Source organism: Hippopotamus amphibius, chromosome 6, assembly GCF_030028045.1.
Source record: "Hippopotamus amphibius kiboko isolate mHipAmp2 chromosome 6, mHipAmp2.hap2, whole genome shotgun sequence".
Taxonomy (NCBI): Eukaryota; Metazoa; Chordata; class Mammalia; order Artiodactyla; family Hippopotamidae; genus Hippopotamus; species Hippopotamus amphibius.
The window spans coordinates 89611011-89633499 of NC_080191.1; the positions used below are offsets into that span (position 1 = coordinate 89611011).

General features: G+C 36.7%; 1 protein-coding gene across 1 annotated transcript in view; it reads left to right on the top strand.

Annotated features, from left to right (window-relative positions):
• Positions 1-22489, top strand: part of EYS (eyes shut homolog) — a 1676468-nt gene that overhangs the window by 525816 nt on the left and 1128163 nt on the right. Inside the window, exon 19 of the mRNA XM_057737776.1 lies at positions 3861-4006. Coding sequence (XP_057593759.1) covers positions 3861-4006 — 146 coding nt within the window. The remainder of the gene's footprint in view (positions 1-3860; positions 4007-22489) is intronic.

Consider the following 22489-nt stretch of genomic DNA (forward strand, 5'->3'; position numbering starts at 1 on the left):
GTACGGCACAGGGAATATAGCCATTAATATTGTAATAACTTTGTATGGTGACAGATAGTAATTAGACATCATGGTGATCATTTTATTATGTATAAAATATTGAATCACTGTTCTATATCCCTGAAACTACTATATAGTTGTAAGTCAATTATACTTCAATTAAAGAAAAAAACCAAAAATCCCACATCTTCACCATAAGAAGACAATAAACATGAAAAGTTTCACATCAACTGATGAAAGAGGTAAATAGTATGTTTAAAATAATGAAAACATTTCTTATTATTAGAAAAAAGAATTGCAGATATAGAAATTGGCTAAACTAAAATGAATCCTATTATGTCAAATTAGAAATAGGGTGTTAGTATGCATTCATGCATTAATATGTATGCTTATAATATACATATATACACACAAACATACACACAGATATATATAAATGGACATATATTTAAGCATATGCATATACAGACACACACAGTTAAACACACACACGCGCACACACACACACACACACACACACACATATACACACATACACATACATGCTATCTTGGTTTCTAAAAACCACTCTTCACTTGAAGGATCCAAGACTCCTAGGAGAAATGGCTGATTGCACACCTAGAACTGGAAAATTGTAAAATAAACCTGGAACGTCTTGTGCTAGAAAGTAAGAAAGTGCTCAAAGAATGATGGAGACGGGTCAAAAGGATAAAAGAGACAGCTTGAAGAGGTTCCCACTATCCGAATCTCACACAAATTGGGTATCAAAATCAATGATAATAATTATATATTTGGCACATTGAATAAAATAAAAATCATGAATTCATATAGCTACAGATCAATAACTGAATAAATGAGCAAATGGATAAATGAATGAAAGAAAATGAAAAGCTCTTCCTGGCAGTCGAAAGTCATCTAGTAGATGTGGAATAAATAATGAGTTAGACAAGTACTGATTTGGTCATGAAACTACACAGGAAACTTTCTGTAATCACCAAAAATGAAATTTGGGTGGCAAGAGACACAGGATACAGATGTTTCTTCATTTTCAAAATGGGAGAAATAAAGGAGAGAGAGAAGAAACAGAGGAAACTCTATTAATTTAATGAATAAATTGCTATTTAGAGTAGATCGACAAAGTCAATGGTCATTATTATAAATCTATCACTGAGAAGAAAGACATCCTAAAATAACTTTTAATATTCATCACTTCAGACTATAAACTAGATTTTGCAACTTTTGGAAATGTGGTAGAACTGTCCTAAGTACATGCAACAAATGTATAAGTTGAAATGAAAGTCATTATCTTATGTATTTTGTAATAATACAACATTTTCCAATCTATCAGTATGGAAAAATTATGCCCTGGACATACATTTTACTGCCACATCTAAGAACATTGTGCCCAACTCCAGCCTGCTCTGTGATCCTTTGGAATTATCACGTGTTCACTGAGAACACCCAGCAATCAAGGACAATATCATTAACAGGTGTATCTTGAGTTTAGCAAGCATTCACAAGACTTTATGGACTGGAGGATACTAGTGACATAGTGGAGATGGAGAATATTTTCCCCATTTGAACTTCAGGGAGTCATAGTAACTGGATTCACATCACCCACATAAAGCAGATACAGTCATTTACCTACTGCATGGAAAGCTCTTGAGAAGTACAGTTTTCTTTCACACCAGCATGACATTATACATGCAGTTGTAATGCCTTTTGTCCAATGGATACAAAGATCCCAGTCTTTGTGATTAACTGGTAAAAACTTTTCCATCACCTTCTCTAGCAGTTAGCTCTATTTTTATAGGATTGTACATCTATCTCTATTGGGATTTCTTCTCCGCTCTGGTTTACATGTCCATGTCCTTAAATCGTCTATGAGACTTTCAAAAGCAAAACCAAGCTTATTTACACTTGGATCTGAGTACATGACAAATGCCTGGTGGTCATTAAATTAATGTGTGGTGAGTGAGGAGCTTGGACATGTTAGATTTCTGGGGGTTATAATTTTTGTTGAAATATTGAAACTTAATAAGGAAGAGTTCCCTCAGAAAATTGGAATAAAAATCTATCCCAAAAGCATTGAGCGACTTCCCTAGGAGTCCGGTGGTTAAGACTCTGTGCTTCCACTGGAGGGGGCATGGCTTCTATCCCTGGTCAGGGAACTGAGCTTCCTCATACAGTGATGCAGCCAAAAAGGAAAAAGAAACATTGAAAGGAAACTTGGTAAAGCCTTTTTTTTTTTTTCTAGACTCTTCAAGAGAGGAAAAAATTACAACTATATAGAACTTGTTTTGCCAAGTGCACTTTTCTCTCAGTTGAATTTTATCTATAGAAGTTAGTTTCATGTTTTCATTAATATTTTTATGGATATAGAAGTTAAATTAGGAAAGACTATATTATCTTGTTTCTTCTTCTTAACATTGTTTATTGGTTTATCATCAATTATTTGGTTGTTGCTTTTGCTGATGCTATTCCACAAACACATAACTAAAACTAGTCACAATTCTTCTCAGGAGGGCTGGTCTTCTCCCTTCTGGCAAACAGATGCACACTGAATAGATGTTTAAACATAAACTTGCTGAGCACAATATCCAAGAAGAGACTGAGAATAAATTCAGGGTGATCCTGCCACATGCACTTATATTTGTAGCTGCCACAGCTTAGGCTACAGAGGAAAGAAGTCAAGGGTTGATTGAGACAGGGTCTGAATCAATAGAAAGAAATGCGCATAAGAACAAACAAACACTTCTAAGTAAGAGTTGAGGACAAATCTGAACTCAGCAACTCAGAGCCGTCAGAGGCTGATACATACGATAAAGAGGGGACAGCTGGACACTGAAAGGGTGTTCAGATGAAGTGTCTGGAAGTCATTCTTCATGACAAGGCTTTTGAGGGACACTGCCTCCATTAAGTTCATTACAACTTTGAACCTGACATCTAATCACTGAATAACATTTGATTTCTCCAACATCTGCCACTGTGATTAATCACTAATGAAATTGTTTTTGCTAAAAGATTTTTAAAAATTAACCAGAAAGGCTTTAGTATCTGTAAAAAATGTTATTCAATCCATGGAGAGAATAATCTTCAGTTTTCAACATAGAATATAGCTAAAGGTGATATTTATACTATAATAAAATAAATAAAGATACAGAATTAAGCTCAATAGTATCTATCAAATGCAAGCAATTATTTACCCAAATACATTTACTTTTTTTTAATTCCCATATAAAGAACTTTCTAGGAGAAAAATATCTAGAAGATTGTTGGAGGAGGTCATCAAGTGGACTTGACCCCTGGTTGACACATGAGCTGGACCAGGACAATGGGAGGCTCCTCACTCCCTCCCCATCCTTGAAATGTGCATCCTCCCACTGTTCTCCTACTAAGAGCCACATCAGGGATGCAGCCTTGAGACAATGATATGTTACTGAGACCATCTGGATGGTACACATGACTGAACTTCCTTAAGGCCTCTGTATAAACTTGTAAGATTCTGGCCGGCAGGTTCAGAGATCTACTCATCTTGTGGCTGCCCAAGACAAGCCTCCTATTTAAGTTCCCTTGCTTATTAAACCTGCCATGTACTGATCTGGGATGGTCTGCCTGTTTCATTGGCTTATAATTGCTCTCTATGTATGGAGCAAGTTTCAAATTTTACTTGGGGAACTCCCGAGGTTTTGAACCAACAAAGGTGAATTGTGTTTTCTTCAAAGAAAAAAAAAAGGAAATATTTGCATTTATTTAAATTAAGTTAAAAGCCTGAGATTTAATATATGTATATATATGAATTATGTATATAATGAAATGCTCTTTGTTGTTACATTATTTCCCTTTTTTTTTTCCTCCAGATTTTTCTGTAATTGTGAACCTGGGTATCATGGATCTTTTTGTGAACTGGATGTAAATAAATGTGAAATCTCACCTTGTCCTGATGGAGAAAATTGTATCAATAGAACAGGCGGATACACCTGCCTCTGCGTTCCTGGTTGTTCAGGTAAACATCTACCTGCTCTGTCTATATTAACCCTTTGGTTGTAAATAACTGGCACCTCATAGCCACTCTGTAAAACCTGAACTGACTAATTTGTCCCTTGCAAGTGGGGCAGGAGGGTCAAGAAACTCTTTGTCTCTTGTAAAATAAATCAGTAAAAACAAAAATTATTCATTTTAATCTAAAATCCACTAAAGGCTAAGAAATATATGAATTATACATCAAAGTATTTTACATTTTTATGCTTTTTTGAATTGAAATTTATCTTAAGTATATTTATATGCTCATAATACAGAAAAAAGCAGTGTTATGTGAATAATCTAAGAGAAATAGTACTGTTATATCCATTACACAAATGTCATTTTAACAATATAGTAAGTTTAGCTCTTTTAAACACACTTATATCCTAGAAATCAATCAGGGATCCCTTATGAATTTAAAGTTCCAGAAGAAAAATACTACTTGGAGTCAGCTGCCTCAATAGCAATCATTCTACAACATAAATTCTATCTAAAAATAAACGCAAAAGTCATCAAGGAACTTAGGAAAGTGCATTAGCCCTCTAAGCTTCTGCTGAGAAATTGCATTTATGAAATACAAAAAGCTATATTGTTTTGGCATACCAATATTAATTATGTGGGCCCAGCAAGAATGTATTCAAATCTCAAATTGTAATTTATTAATGTCTGAATTCTACTCCACTGGGATCTTTTGGGTTCCTTTCTTCAGGGAAACTGGTTAAATGAATCTAATATTAGATTTTTTATTCTAAGGAGTTAAAAAAAAAACTAGACAAATAGAAATGACATTGAAAGCCAAACCGATAAAGAACTAGAAGCATTTCCAGTGAATAAGTGATCAAAAGGCAAGAGGAAGTTGTCACCTGAACAAAAAACATGCAGGTGTCTTTCCTGGGAAATAATGACAGCTTCAGAGAAGATTACCTTGGTAACAATTGTTACAGGCACAGAAGTCTTAGCTGAAATTAAAAAAAAAATTAAACTGCAATCTATAGATGTTATTATGTAACTAAGAAGTAATATGTTTTGGCTATGAAAGTATCTTTTCTAAATTTCATATTGCCCCTCATCTTCCAAATGATTGAGATTTGTACTTGGGACCATACACATACAATAAGCAATATCATTACCCCTGCTGTTGTTAGCAACCACTGCTAACAGTCCTAAAATGAGAAATGACACACTGAGCTTAATATGATTGAGAAACATTTCATAAATTACTTGATATACCACATTGTTCTGATATTTTAAATTCATCCTAAATTTGAAGGATTAATATATTCTTTGCTTTTCTTTTCACAATCTATTTTCACTATAATCTATGGTTCTTAGCATTGTTTCAAATTTAAGATTGAGCTGCCAATTAGACACCTTAGTGGAGAAGCTGAGTGCACAGCTGGCTGTATGAGGTGGTCTCCAATTGAAACATACACGTAGGAGTCTTCAGATATACAGCTGTGGTGCTGGGTAGGCTCACAAAGGAGTGAGAGTGAATAGAACAGAGAAGAGGACCAAGGACTGATCCCAGAGGTACTGCAATATTTAGGGGTTCAGGGGAGAAGGAAGAACTGGCAAAGGAAATTTAAAAGAGCAGTCAGTGATACAGGAGGAAAAATAAGAGTAGATAGAGTTTGGAAAGGCATGTAAATTATTTTAAGTAGATGGAGTGATCAACACCGTCAGATATTACGTCAAGTAAAATAAGGACTAAGTACTAACCTTTGGCGTTAGTAATACGAATGTCATTGGTGATACTGTCAGGGAAGCAGCTTTGCTGGAGTGGATGGTGCAGAAGTCTGAAGTAGATTTAACAGAAAATGTGAGAAAATTGCTGAGATGAATATAACACAGTTTATTAAAAAAATATCTTTATTTTTAAAGAAGGAAACAAGAAATGGGGCAGTAGTTTGAAGAGAGATTAAAAATTAAAGTTTTTTGTTTTATATTTTGTTCTGCTTTTAATTTACATGCTCATTAAATGACTCTGACTCCTTTGTGGAGAATGAACTAGAGAGTTTCAGTAATAGAAGCAGAGAGACATATCAGGAAGCACTGGAAGTGGTCCAGGTGATAGATTATAGTAGTTACATTAGCAGTGCCGAGCAGAGATGGTGAGAAATGCTCGCACCTCAAATGTGCTCAGTAAATATTCATGAATGATGAACATTTAATAAAATATAATAGTAAAAGTTTTATTTATTTTATTAATCATTGACAAATCAAATTATGTTCCCTTTTTACTTTTAATGAAAAAACTTCAACTTCCTCTCATTGATTCATTGGGTTCTGAAACACTTTGTATTTTCTCTTATTTTGGGATTTCAAGCTTTTTTGGAACAATGCTCACATAAGCCCATGTTCATGGAGCACATGCTGTGTAACTGATCCCTGGAAAGGCCAGTTAAGAAATAATGATTCCTTGGGCTTCTTTTCAAGATTCAAATTGGATTTTATGTGGCTTGTTTTCCAAGGAAAATTTGAATTTTGAACTCAGCAAATTATGCTTGTTTTTGGTTAACTCTATTGCAGGCTTCTCATATTGGAAGAAATAAGCTTTCTTCTTAATTTCAAAAAGATTTTTTGGAAGTTTACAAATACCCAGCTCACAGGCCATCGTGAAGGGGGCCTCACATCTGGTTTGATGGTCTACTCTGAGCCCTCAAGTGAAATCTCTATGTAGTAACTGGTATAGCCAAAGTGTCTCTGTAGATGTAGTCAATTATGAGTTCATTTAGCCTTCATTTCAGGCCAGGCATATCAGATTGGCAACTTGCTCACCTGTTTCCTGGAGGGCCTGGAGGATTCAATTCTCACACTTTTCCTAGAAAGCTATGATCATAAAAATAATTTGCTCATATTTGCTCTCTCCCTATTATAGATATGTTTGAGATAGATTGTAACTTAACATGGTACAGGGAAGATATACTAGTTGCCATAGGGAAAAATCATGTATTAGAAAAGCAATTATAAGAGGCTGAGATAAGGTTAGGAGTTGGGGAGGTGAATTTAAGCAGAGCAATCAGGAAAGGCCTTGAAAAAACTGGTTTGGTTTAAGATTGAAATGCTATTTATATATTGCTAGATACATATATATGTGTATAGATAAAGAAATAGATTGAGAGACATAAAATAATATAAAAAATAAGAATATTTTCCTAAAAAGAGATTTATATTATATATATAATTGGACCATTAAGAGATGTATTGCAGCCAGTGGCAGCAGCGGGGTCCCCAGAGGCTCCAGACTAAGCCAAGCAGAGATTAAAAGCTTTGATATTCTGGATATAGAATATGCATGGTGTATATGTAAAACTACAGAAAAAATCGTCATCCTATCATGAATTAAGTATAAGAAACATCTAAGAATTTTAGCTGTAATTGGTGGTCTGATAGTCTGCTGTATCAGAAAAAAAATAGGTTAGTCTACAAAGACTAGTGTAATTGTTTTTTAGGTCTTTTTTTAAAATTATTCTTCAATGTGCTTTTTCTTCTACACTTCTTCTATAGCTTCTTTTAGGTTATATTTTTTAACTTATTTTTTATTTTATATTGGAGTATGGTTGATTTACAATGTTGTGTTAGTTTCAGGTGTACATCAAAGTGATTCAGTTATATATCTATCTATATCTATAACCATCTATAAATATATAGAGATTGATCTATGTATGTATCTATCTATCTATATCCATTCTTTTTCAAATTCTTTTCCCATGTAGGTTATTATAGAATGTTGAGTAAAGTTCCCTGGGCTATATATCAGGTCCTTGTTATTTTATATATAGTAGTGTATATGTTAATCCCAAACTCCTAATTTATCCTGCTCTCCCACATTTCCCTTTGGTAACCATGTTTGTTTCTGAAGACCGTGAGTCTGTTTTGTAAATAAGGTATCTTTTTTTTTTTAGACTCCACATATAAGTGACATCATTTTGTCTTACTCTGTCTGACTATTTCATGCAGTATGAGAATCTCTAGTTCCATCCATGTTGCCGCAAATGGTATTAGTTCACTCTTTTTTTATGGCTAAGTAGTCTAATTTTAAAGATTTTGAAGATTCCCAGATTCCTCAAAAGGCTTACATCACCATACCTATGTGTAATGGGAGCCTGAGCTTAGCCATACTTACATTTGACAGTTACTTCTTAATTGTGAATCTAGGAAAATGTGTAGATGTAAAATGTCTTATACTGTCAATAAATGGGAAAATATCTAATTTCTTGAACCAAGCTGGGCTAGGGCTGGGTGGGGAGAATAATATTCTAAAGCAAATATAGAAAGTATGGTTAAGCTGCTCGCAAGAAGCAAATTCTTCACATTCTTAAATATTTCTTCTGGAATTGACCTCCGTATTTCTAAATAGCATGCTCATACTGCTGGTCCTTGATTTTTATTTTTTACTTGGCACATTATCCTAGGTAATTTTTTCTATGGAAAACAAGGATTTAGCTCTGTTATCATCATCCCTATTACCGACATATATTCACTTTTCCTCACTGCTTCCTCCCAAAATGGTTATATAAAAAAAATGTATTAGTCAAAAAAGAATTGTTATTATTATTGTAACCTACAAATTTTCCTGTTTTGTTTTTATTTTTGCTCATTTTGGAAAATATTTGCATATACCTTTTTTCCCAAGTATTTTATTATTTTCTTAAAGAACACTTAGCTCTCATTTTTTAGTTCCAAAAGCTCTTTCTTCTAATCTAATATTTTTGATGTATTCTGTAATTTTCATTGATAAAGTGTTCTCTTTTCTCTATAATAATTTTATAGGGTTTTTTGTATTGCTTTATCCTTTGCATTGTCTTAATCTTCTCCAAATTCCTTTCTTTCCCTTGATATATGTGTGCTTTCTTTTTTTCATGTGTCTTTTTAGAGGTATATATTTAATATCAGAAAATCCTTGAGTATGAGATAGCATCTGGGAGGGAACTACTAAAATGCTAACTGAAAACTCTGAGTGAATGGGAGAGCTTGACTGATGAGTTTGGTACATGTGTGAGAGATCTGAAATGTCATTATTTACTGATTGGCCTTTTCCCTTTTATTAGCTTTCCTTAAAAAGGGGATAAAGACAATGGAGGTGGGGATAGGGAGAACCAGGAAAAGATGTTTGACAAGGTTTTGGTGAATTAGGACCTGAGGACCAGTTAGATAATTTTGATCATTAGAAGCAGCCAACACATTTTTAGGAGAAAGATATATTTAATTCAACTTTTTCTTCTAATGTACTTTAAAGTATTACTTCAAACCTCTAGTGAAAGCTTATAATACAAGGTTGTTGAGTGCTGGTGGAACTTTGGGAAAAGAAACAGATCAATGCATCTCTAGCACAGGGCAAAGCAGTGCAAAAAGAGGAAAAAGTTGTCGGAGGAAAAAAGCAGAGCAACGAAGGAGGGGCTGGCATGGTAAAATCTAAAGAAGTGAGTAGGAAACACAATGATCTCAAGAATTCTTGCTTATTGATGCCATTTTCAAACCCCATTTTTGCCCCCTCCTCCCACCAAATCCTTATCTCCCTTTTTCCCAACCTAACTCCAGTTATAACCACTGCCTTAGTTACTTTCATTATCTTGTCTCTGTCTCCATTCACAATTCTCACCTCAAAACACATCCATCCTGAACTTAATCCCAACTTCCCATATATTTTTCATTCACATGGGTTGCATAGAAAAGGGGAAAACACACAAATATGTGTACCCACACACAAACACACACACTCACACTCACAATCTACACTGGATGCTCTTACCTTGACTTCCTGATCACAGTCTCCAAGGAAGCCTGTGATGCTTCTGACAGATGCTTTTCTCCCTCATCAGCCTGATTTTCAGCATCCTAGCCTACTATTTATAGCTCTCTCTTCAGCTTTTAAATTCCCATCAATCTTCCCTCTACTTAAATTTCAGTTTAAGTGTTTGTCTCTCATGTTCCTGAAAAAGTAAAAGTGATCAGAAGAGGACTTCTTTAACTTCCCATGAACAACTGGCATCCCACAGAAATCTGTACACGTACACTGTGTTTTCCTCTGGTTTCCGTGTTCCTGTCTGTGGTTATCCCTTCTACTGGTAAAATTCTCCTGTCCTCTATTGCTTATAATTAAAGGATACTCATCCTGCAATTATTTCCTGCAACATAAATTCTTTCCCCCATACATTGTCACTACTACTACTAGCATATAGATAACAATATTTACCTCTTCCTCATCTTGTTTTTGAAACTTTCACTTTTTATACTTCTGTTAAACTACATTTATTTTTTTAAACAGAATTATCGCATCTGTTGTCTATATTAAATATCCATTTCCTAGCTAAACTTTCCCTTCAAACCTATTCCCAATTTTGCTTTTAATCACAACACTAAAATGAAACTCTTCACATCATAGGTCACCAACTAGCACCACATGGGCAAGCTTGAAAGCAAATTCTCCTTCCTCATCTTAGCCATATTTTCAGTAGCATTTTACACATTCCTTCCACTTAAACACTTTCTAGACTTGGATTCCGTGTTCCTACAATCACTAATTTATTTGCTGTTTTCTGGCTCCTTTGGTGAATCCTGTCCCTGTTCAGAACTTCATTCTTCCTCTCCCTTCTCCAAGTACATTCATCCCTTAAGGGATTCCATCCAGGTTTTTGTTTACTTAAGTATCATAAATATACTAATAGTTAATAAATTTGTTTTATGTAATTTCTGGACTCTCCTGTGAATGCTCAACTCATATACTCAAGTAACTACTCAATATTTCCACTTGGATTTCTATGCAAGATCTCCAACTGATCCCCCAGTACTGAGGAATTAGCCCAACCCTGCTCCACCCCTTGTATTTTCTGTCTCAGTGGATGGTGTCATGGTTCACCAAGTTTCACAGGCCAAAATTATGGAGATATTTTCAACTTTTTGTTTATACGTCTCATGCAGCCCATCAGCAGATCCCACTGGCTGCATCTTCAAAATACAAGTGTGAGTCAAAAATTATCTGCCCGCTGGCTGTAGAATTTATTTTAATGAACTTTTAGAAAAGACAAATACATCATTTTTCCACATAATCTTCTTGCTTTTCAATACACTTTGTCCATCTGTCAACAAGCTTTCATATTCCCTCATTAAAAAATGGTATAGGCTGAGCTGCAAGCCACAAACGCATCACTGTCTTCACTGCTTCATCAGAAGTGAATCTTTGTCCTCGTAGGGCTGCTTTTAGGGGACCAAACAGGTGAAAGTCCAATGAAGCAAGATCAGGACTATAGGGAGGATGCTTTAACACCTTAAAACAAAGATTTTGCAGAGTGTAGACAGTGTGGGCCAAAGTGTGTAGACATGCATTGTCATGCAAGATTGCAACGCCCTTGGATAGCAGTCCTCTGCACTTAATCTGAAGTTTAGGCTTCAGCTCTTCAATAAGCATCTCACTGTAATGAGCACTGTTGATCGTTGGATGTTTTTCTTGATAATGTTCCAATACTGGGCCTTGGGAATCTCAGAAAACTAAGCATCTATTTTACAGCTGATGGCTGACTTTTGAACTTCTTCTTGGTCGGCGATTAAGAATGTTTCCATTCCATACCCTGCTGTTTACTCTCAGGCTTGTAGTGATGAAACCATGTCTCATCACCAGTAATGATTCTCTTTAAGAACCTTTCACCTTCCTTAGAGTATTGGTCCAAATTTTGTTTGCAGATATCCAAAAGCTTCTATTTGTGCTCTTCTGTGAGTTGTTTTGGTACCCATCTCACACAAACTTTTCAAAACCTAAGTCTGTCGTGCGTTACTCCGTTTTGAGATCTTGAAGCATCCTCCTTATAGTCCTGATCTTGCTCCATTGGACTTTGACCTATTTGGTCCCCTGAAAGGAGTCCTACGAGGATGAAGTTTTGCTTCTGATGAAGAAGTAAAGATAGCGGTGCATTCGTGGCTCGCAGCTCAGCCTAAAATATTTTTTAATGAAAGCTGTTGACAGATGGACAAAGTGTATTGAAAAGAAAGATTATGTTGAAAAATGTATTTGTCTTTTCTAAAAGTTAATTAAAATAAATTCTACAGCCAGAGTGTGGATAATTTTTGGCTCACTGTTGTATAAACTCAACCAGTTCTCACAACCATCATTACAGTCCCCCTGATCCATGCCACCATCACCTCTTGCCTGAACTATAACATCCTATTTCCTTCACCCACTCTTGTCACATTAGAATGTATTCTTCTTTGAGTTCTCAGGGTGATCATTTTAAAATATGAAATGGATCACTTTACTCCCAGCTCAAAATCCATGGCTTTGAATACTGCTTTGAATGTAACACATGCTCCTTCTTTGTCCTGTTACAGCCTACATAATCTAGTCCCTGGCCACATCTCTGACACAGTTCCTACTGCATCCTACCAGTCCCCATCCCGGGGACCTCCTGCTGTTCCATCTGGGGATGAATGACTCTCTCAGATGTGAGCAGTTTTCTCACTTATTTCACTGGGTCTCCAGTATGAGTCTTTCTTAGAGGCCTATCTATCTTATATACAGTAATACTGCATCACTTTATCCACCTACTCTTTCTCCATCATAACAATTATCACTGTCTTATCTTTATATCACTTAATGATTTATTTTATCTCTTCCTACTATAATTGAGTCTCTTTGAGGAAGGATATTTTCTACCTTTTGTTCCCTGTTGTATCTAAGTGCCTAGAAAAATGCCTAGGACATTACAGGAATTAAAAGATTTTTTCAAGTGAAAGAACATTTCAGACAAAATAATTTGATTGCTTAATTGTAGTCGGTTTTAACTTTTTACATGATAATGCACATAACCCTTTGGTGATCATAGGTGCCTATTAAGTATGTTCTCTTTCCATTTTCTTCCCATATTGCCATTAAAATGAACATTTTTTGCATTTTTTTACATTTTTATTGTAAATTAACTATACCTTAATAAAAATGAAGTAATTACAAACCTTTTTTAACATCAGTAATGAATAGGTAATAAAGTCTTGCTTTTATAATGTTGATTTATTGATACTGCTGAAAAACATACAGAGAAGAAGAAAACCCCACAAAACTGATGCACTCTGAATTAAAGGCATATATATACAAATACATAACATCAGTTCTAAATTCAGGGACAATATAATGTGATTTACTATTACAAAGTGAAATAGTTATATGCAATAAGTTTAAAAGTGACCTAAAATGAAAAATTTAGTCCTTTTAGATTATTTAGTAACCCCTGATAAATCTTTCTAAAAGGAAACCAATAGCGATTTAAGCCCAGTGACCTTATAATTTGTGATTCTTTATATAATACATAAAAATCATAAAGCAGTTAATATTTTATATCCTACAAAATAAGATGCTAAAATTAATGATTGAGATTACGTACTGCCTATTAAAAGCATATTAATTATCAGATACTTATAGGTTATTATCCACTTATATTTTTTTTCTAGTTTTTTTTTTATTTTTTTTTGGGGGGTACACCAGGTTCAATCATCTGTTTTTATACACATATCCCCGTATTCCCTCCCTTCCTTGACTCCCCCCCCCCGAGTCCCTCCCACCCTCCCCACCCCAGTCCTCTAAGGCATCTTCCATCCTCGAGTTGGACTCCCTTTGTTATACAACTTCCCACTGACTATTTTACAGTTGGTAGTATATATATGTCTGTGCTACTCTCTCACTTCGTCTCAGTTTCCCCTTCACCCCCGCCCCCTCCCATACCCCGAGTTCTCCAGTCCATTCTCTGTATCTGCATCCTTGTTCTTGTCACTGAGTTCATCAGTACCATCTTTAGATTCCGTATATGTGAGTTAGCATACAATATTTGTCCTTCTCTTTCTGACTTACTTCACTCTGTATGACAGATTGTAGTTCTATCCACCTCATTACATATAGCTCCATCTCATCCCTTTCTATAGCTGAGTAATATTCCATTGCATATATATGCCACATCTTCTGTATCCATTCATTTGTTGATGGGCATTTCGGTTGCTTCCATGTCCTGGCTATTGTAAATAGTGCTGCAATAAACGTTATGGTACAAGTTTCTTTTGGGATTATGGTTTTCTCTGGGTATATGCCCAGGAGTGGGATTACTGGGTCATATGGTAGTTCTATTTGTAGTTTTTTAAGGAACCTCCAAATTGTTTTCCATAGTGGCTGTACCAACTTACAGTCCCACCAGCAGTGCAGGAGAGTTCCCTTTTCTCCAAACCCTCTCCAACATTTGTGGTTTCCAGATTTTGTGATGATGGCCATTCTGATTGGTGTGAGGTGATACCTCATTGTGGCTTTGACTTGCATTTCTCTGATGATTAGTGATGTTGAGCATATTTTCATGTGTTTGTTGGCCATCTGTAGGTCTTCTTTGGAGAAATGTCTATTTAGGTCTTCTGCCCATTTGTGGATTGGGTTATTTGCTTTTTTGGTATTAAGCTTCATGAGCTGCTTGTATATTTTGGAGGTTAATCCTTTGTCTGTTATTTCATAGACAATTATTTTTTCCCATTCTGAGGGATGCCTTTTAGTCTTGTTTATGGTTTCTTTCACTGTGCAAAAGCTTTTAAGTTTCATGAGGTCCCATTTGTTTATTCTTGATTTTATTTCCATGATTCTAGGAGGTGGGTCCAAAAGGATCTTGCTTTGATGGATGTCATAGAGTGTTCTGCCTATGTTTTCCTCGAGGAGTTTTATAGTGTCTGGCATTACATGTAGGTCTTTAATCCATTTGGAGTTTATTTTTGTGTATGGTGTTAGGAAGTGTTCTAAGTTCATTCTTTTACATGTGGCTGTCCAATTTTCCCAGCACCACTTATTGAAGAGGCTGTCTTTTTTCCATTGTATACTCGTGCCTCCTTTGTCAAAGATAAGGTGCCCATATGTGTTTGGGCTTACTTCTGAGTTCTCTATTCTATTCCATTGATCTTCCTTTCTATTTTTGTGCCAGTACCATACTGTCTTGATCACTATGGCCTTGTAGTATAGTTTGAAGTCAGGAAGCCTGATTCCACCAACTCCATTTTTCCTTCTCAAGATTGCTTTGGCTATTCGGGGTCTTTTGCGTTTCCATACAAATCGTAAGATTTTTTGCTCTAGTTCTGTGAAAAATGCCATTGGTAATTTGATCAGGATGGCATTGAATCTGTAAATTGCTTTGGGTAGTATAGTCATTTTCACGATGTTGATTCTTCCAATCCAGGAACATGGTATGTCCCTCCATCTGTTTGTGTCGTCTTTGATTTCTTTCAGCAATGTCTTAAAGTTTTCTGCATACAGATCTTTTACCTCCTTAGGCAGGTTTATTCCTAGGTATTTTACTCTTTTGGTTGCAATGGTGAATGGGAGAGTTTCCTTCATTTCTCTTCCTGCTCTTCCGTTGTTAGTGTATAGGAATGCAAGAGATTTCTGTGCATTAATTTTGTATCCTGCTACTTTATTAAACTCATCAATTAGTGCTAGCAGTTTTCTGGTACAGTCTTTCAGGTTTTCTATATATAATATCATGTCATCTGCAAAGAGTGACAATTTTACTTCTTCTCCAATTTGGATTCCTTTTATTTCTTTTTCTTCTCTGATTGCTGTGGCTAAAACTTCCAAAACTATGTTGAATAATAATGGTGAGAGTGGACACCCTTGTCTTGTTCCTGTTCTTAGAGGGAATTCTTCCAGTTTTTCCCCATTGAGAACGATGTTGGCTTTTGGTTTCTCATATATGGCTTTTATTATGTTGAGGTAATTTCCTTCTATGCCCATTTTCTGGAGAGCTTTTATCATAAATGGATGTTGAACTTTGTCAAATGCTTTTTCTGCATCTATTGAGATGATCATACAGTTTTTATCCTTCAATTTGTTGATATGATGTATCACATTGATTGATTTGCGTATATTGAAGAATCCTTGCATCCTAGGGATAAACCCCACTTGATCATGGTGTATGATTTTTTTAATGTGCTGTTGCAGTCTGTTAGCTAGTATTTTGTTGAGGATTTTTGCATCTATATTCATCAGGGATATTGGTCTGTAGTTTTCTTTTTTTCTGACATTTTTGCCTGGTTTTGGTATCAGAGTGTTGGTAGCCTCATAGAATGAGTTTGGGAGCGTTCCGCCTTCTGCAATATTTTGGAAGAGTTTGAGAAGGATAGGTGTTAACTCTTCTCGAAATGTTTGATAGAATTCGCCCGTGAACCCATCTGGTCCTGGGCTTTTGTGTGTTGGAAGATTTTTAATCACTGCCTCAATTTCCGTACTTGTGGTTGGTCTGTTCATGGTTTCTATTTCTTCCTGGTTCAGTCTTGGAAGATTGTATTTTTCTAAGAATGTATCCATTTCTTCCAGGTTATCCAATTGATTGGCATATAGTTGCTTGTAGTAGTCTCTCATGATGTTTTGTATTTCTGAGGTGTCCGTTGTGACTTCTCCATTTTCATTTCTAATTCTGTTGATTTGCATCTTCTCCCTTTTTTTCTTCATGAGTCTGGCTAATGGTTCATCAATTTTGTTAATCTTCTCAAAGAACCAGCTTTTAGTTTTATTTATTTTTCTTATGGTTTCTTTCCTTTCTTTTTCATTTATTTCTGCTCTGTTCTTTATGATTTCTTTCCTTCTGCTCACTTTGGGGTTTCTTTGTTCTTCTTTCTCTAGTTGTTTTAGGTGTAAGGTTAGGTTGTTTACTTGATAATTTTCTTGTTTCTTAAGGTAGGACTGTATTGCTATAAACTTCCCTCTTAGAACTGCTTTCACTGCGTCCCATAGGTATTGGGTTGTTGTGTTTGTGTTGTCATTTGTTTCTAGATATTTTTTTGATTTCCTCTTTGATTTCTTTAGTGATTCCTTGGTTGTTTAAGAGTGAATTGTTTATCCTCCATGTGTTTGTATTTTTTGCAGTTTTTTTCCTGTAATTGATATCTAGTCTCATGGCGTTGTGGTCTGAGAAGGTGCTTAATATGATTTCAATTTTCTTGAATTTGCTGAGGTTTGATTTGTGACCCAAGATGTGATCTATCCTGGAAAATGTTCCGTGTGCACTTGAGAAGAAAGTGTAGTCTGTCATTTTTGGATGGAATGTCCTATAAATATCAATTAAGTCGAGATGGTCTAATGTGTCATTTAAAGCTTGTGTGTCTTTATTTATTTTCTGTTTGGATGATCTGTCCATTGATGTAAGTGGGGTGTTCAAGTCTCCCACTATTATTGTGTTACTGTCGATGTCCCCTTTTATAGCTGTTAGCATTTGCCTTATGTATTGAGGTGCTCCTATATTGGGGGCATAGATATTTACCATTGTGATATGTTCTTCTTGAATGGATCCCTTGATCATTATGTAGTGTCCTTCCTTGTCTCTTGTAATAGTCTTTACTTTCAAGTCTAATTTGTCTGATATGAGTATTGCTACTCCAGCTTTCTTTTGACTTCCACTTGCATGGAATATCTTTTTCCATCCCTTTACTTTCAGTCTATATGTATCCCTTGGTCTGAAGTGGGTTTCTTGTAGGCAGCATATAGAAGGGTCTTGTTTTTGTATCCATTCAGCCAGTCTGTGTCTTTTGGTTGGAGCATTTAATCCATTGACATTTAAAGTGATTATTGACATGTGTGTTCCAATTACCATTTTCTGAATTGTTTTGGGTTTGTATTTGTAGGTGTTTTCCTTTTCTTGTGTTTCCTCCTTAGAGAAGTTCCTTTAGCACTTGTTGTAAGGCTGGTTTGGTGGTGCTGAATTCTCTTCACTTTTGCTTGTCTGCAAAGCTTTTGATTTTTCTCTCAAATCTGAATGAGATTCTTGCTGGGTAGAGTATTCTTCGCTGTAGGTTTCTCTCTTTCAGGACTTTCAGTATATCCTGCCATTCCCTTCTGGCCTGCAGAGTTTCTGTAGAGAGGTCAGCTGTTATCCTGATGGGTTTTCCCTTATATGTTGTTTGTTGCTTTTCTCTTGCTGCTTTTAATATTTTTTCTTTGTGTTGAATTGTCATTAGTTTGATTAATATGTGTCTTGGTGTATTTCTCCTTGGGTTTATTCTGTAATGGACTCTCTGTGCTTCTTGGACTTGGTGAATTATTTCGTTTCCCATGTTGGGGAAGTTTTCCACTAGAACCTATTCAAATATTTTCTCAGACCCTTTCTTGTTTTCTTCTTCTTCTGGGATGCCTATAATTCGAAAGTTGGTACGTTTAAGGTTATCACTGAGGTCTCTGAGACTGTCTTCTAGTCTTTTTATTCTTTTTTCTTTTTCCTGCTCTGTGGCATTTATTTCCCCCATTCTATCTACCAACTCACTTATTCGTTCTTCTGCCTCAGTCATTCTGCTGGTTATAGCATCTAGAGTATTTTTAATTTCAGTTATTTTGTTATCCATTGCTGTTTGTTTTTCTGAGTTCTTATGAACTGTTTCTTGTACTTTCTCTATTTTGTTATTGAGATTTTGTATCATTTTTACTATCATTACTCTAAATTCTTTTTCAGGCATTTTTCCTATTTCCTCCTCATTTATTTGGTCTTGTGGGTTTTTTACCTGCTCCTTTGCCTGCATGGTGTTTCTTTGTTTCCTCATGGTTGTCCAAACTTTTGGGGTTGCTTGTCCTGGCAATAGAGATGTTTATAGAAGAGTGTCCAAGCCTCAGACTAATGTCCAAGTATTGGATTAAATGAAGATTAAGTCTAGGAAACACATACATGTATAAGACACACAATTACTGACTACATTAGGACATAAGGCTCTAGAAAGACCTGACAGAACCCCAGTGTGCTATCAGATATTGAAAGAGAAACCCAACAGAAATTGACAACTGAAACAGAACAAATCAGAGACAAAAGCAAAAGCAAACAAACAAACAAATAACACCCTACACATACAAACATCAATCCAGGGAGATTTTGTAAGCTAGGATCAAATATAGAAAAGAGCCAGAGTACCACCAGAGAGAATGGAGATTCTCAGAATGTAATTAGACAACTGTACTAAGAACTAAGATAAAGACAAAAGCCTAATATTAAATACCAAGGTGGTGCGTCATCTGGAGAATAGAGCAAGGAGTCTGAGCAGACCGATAGTGTTGCTTATAAGTATGTTAAGATAAAATAAACTTAAAATGGCTGGAAGAAAGGGGAACAGAAGAGTGTAATGTGATTCAAAATATGCAAATAAAAAGAAAGGAATAGAAATGTATAAAAGATAGGGATGAAAGGAAAGTATGAGAGATATATTGTCCATACTACCAAAAACTTAGCTAGATATAGAAGTATATAAAAAGGCAAAAAAAAAAAAGAATAAAAAATATCATTAAAAAATTATGTTATAAAACTTGTAGATCCCTTAGGGCTAAGATCGTATTTAATAAGGAAAAAAAAAAAAAAAAGAGAGAGAAAAAGAGAAGAAAAAAAAAAATCCAGAACTGATCCTAGAATGGACCAGTTTAATAGGTATTGATACTACTATTTCTGTTTCCTTAGCATCTCAGCTGTAAGTGTCCTTCTGCTTGCCTTGGGGTTTTCTGCATTATTCTGTGACCAGCAGAGTTTCCTTTATTGTTCGTCTGTAAGTGTCGGTGTGTGGGGAGGGAGAGGGTACAATAGTGGCTCCTTCTCCTGGGAGTGAGTGAGCAGTGGCGCACTGTTGTTTCAGTCAGGCTTGGAGGTGCCTGTTGCAGAGGGACACTGGTGGCTCAGGTGTAAACAGAAAGTCTTAGAGTTGGGCCTCTCTCGGGTTTTTTGTTGTTGTTGCTGTTGTTTTTTTTTTTTTTTTTTTTCTCTCAGCAGCCTCCCTGCTGCTGGCATTGCAAGGGGTTTTAATCTAGCCCCGCCCGAGTGCCTGAGGGTGCTTGTTATCCCTGAGCACCTTAGGTGGCCCGCAGGGCTTCTCTCCACTGCCTGTTGCAGAGGTGCCAAAAGAGAGAGAGAGGCTACGCGCATGGCTCCTCCTCCCCGCCCGTGAGCCTGCAGCCTCCAGCCGCCATCATGGCCGGGCAGCTCTCAGGGACGGGCACTGCTCTCCGCGGACCTCCTCCCTCCTGTCCTCTCCATCCATCACCCTACCAGCAACAATGTTTCTCCCCCTGAACCAGCTCTCCGGTTCCCACGCTCCCGCTCCTGGACCCTCCCTTCAGCCGCGGATCGATGTCTCGGTCCCGGAACGCTGAGCTGCACTGCGGACCCTCCGTATGTTTCTCACTCCCTCCCATCTGCCACAGCTCCGCCGCTTCACCCTCTTTGAGCCCTCGTAGATGCCTCCCTACCGGCTATGTCGGGCTCCCCGCAGTCCTTTCTGGTGTCCGAGGCCGTCTGCTGGTGTTCAGCTGGTTCTCTGTGGGAATAACTGCATCCTTCCGTGCATTCCCAATGCATCTGTGGAGAGGGATGCACTCCACGTCTCTCTACTTCGCCGCCATCTTTTCTCCCCCCCCTCCACTTATATTTAGTTTTCTAGGGCAGCAATTTTTACATCATAAATGTATTCATCTGACATTTTGCAGAGTAATTGGGCTTAGAGAAATTCTATAGATAAATTATTAAACTATATTTTTATCCTAACATTACTATATATTTTATTATGCAAGTAAACATTAATCAAAATGGTGCTCAAGGCCAGTGAGTACCAAAAATAATAGCTATAGGACAATGCAAATGTGTAGGCACTGAGGTGGTTTTATTTCCTGATCAATCAGTCTTCCTTCTTCCCATGTTCTAACCAGGTGTGAGCACTCAAAAGACAAAAGTGAATCCAAGCATCGGGTTTATTCATAAAGGCTCAATAACTTCCAAAGTACAGGGCTTTCTTGTCAAGCCAGTTTGAAGAAACCTATAATCTATGTTTCAAGGTGAGAACATTATAATACTACCAATCTCCCAATGCAAACAGAGGAAAGAGTTGTGTATGGAAAGCAGAGTTACAGCGCTGACGTCTTGTAGGAATTGAGGTTGACTGAATGGTGAAGACCAGAATGCACATGAAGAGCAGCAGGCTAGGGAGCTGTATTTCTGGAAAGTAGGCATTGCTATTTCCTCTAGAAACCCAGGTCACAACACCTCAGCCAGCCTCTGATTTCAGCAGCTTTTGGAGTGAGCCTTTCTGAGTGATCTCAGCTCACTTTATAATGATGGTTCCCCAAGTCAGGTGATGCTGAGTCTCTGCTCCAAGTCCAGGATCTTTTCCTACACCACGGGGCCAGCTTAGCCCACATGCAAAACACAGTAATTTGGTTCCCTGAAGGCACCTTCAAAGAACAGGAGATGGAGAGCAGCTTATAAATATTCCAACCACCTTCTTTTCTGGTAAATAATCCTGGGTATATATTATTCACTTCTTAAAAGTTTAGTGTGCAATGATGTCCCCATCACCTACAACAGTCTCCTTAGCAGGACTTCTTCTGCTGACTTTTAATCATCCTCTGGTCTCACTCTCCCCAACCCTTCCTTCTTACTTCCTGAGGTCACCTGCAGAATAAATTGAGTTTTCATCTGAGGTTCTGATTTCAGCAGAATCCAAACTATGACAGTGGGCTTATGACATTGGAGCAGAAATCCAATGAAGTGGCCCAAAGCCCTGGTATGAAGAATATTTCTTACTTTTTGAAGCATGAAAACCCTTGCCATCAGTGCAAGACATTGCCATTTGAAAAAGATTTTCCCTAACTGCTCAGAAAGGGAAGAAAGAGAATCCAATATATGTACAATTTTACCCCTTTTGGTAAGTAGATCTAAACTTACTTCATCTTTTGAAACTAGAGATTGAGGCTATAACCCCACAGGCACCTAAAATACAATGTGCTATAAGTGAGCTACACCTTCCCTCTTGGGACAGAAGTATTTTCCTAGCCTATAAATGATTGTCAGTGTTATCTCCAGGAAGTCAGTGGTTTTCACCTGTAATAAGATGCCTTCCTACATTTAATGGAAATGCTCCATGATTCTGTATAATATAAACAGATTTAAAGAAATTGTAAAGACCTTTTAAAAATCAAAGTATTAAAGCACTATCAGGCCAGTTAAATCTGGCTTTTAATCAGTAAAGTAGAAATATAATCTATTACAAAGCAAAGATTTTCAGAGACGTTAGTGATTTGAAATCTCGACCCCGATAACACTAATGCACAGAAAAGAAAAATGTGCCTCCTACTTTTTGAAAGGATTTTTTCCTCTGGTCTTTTAGTGGGTAATTAATCTCATTGCTCTGTTTTAGTTCCTTATTCTTTTTCTCTGAGATATTGTTTTAACCTGACTTTCTTGAGTATCTTTTTCTGTAAGTCGTTTTCATAAGTTACCAACAGCTGACTAATGCACATCTGGTCCTGTGGAGCATCCTGTCAAGACATATTGAACTCCAAGTTCCAACCATTCTTCCGGGGCCCTACACTGAACTCCCACAACATGCCTGCTTGTCTAGGTGCTGGGAAAATTGCACAGGACTGGCTAGACTTTCTGCCTTCACGCTGCTTATATTCTAGTGAGACCCTGGGAGAACCCAAGCTCTCCTGTGTTTAACTCGCAGT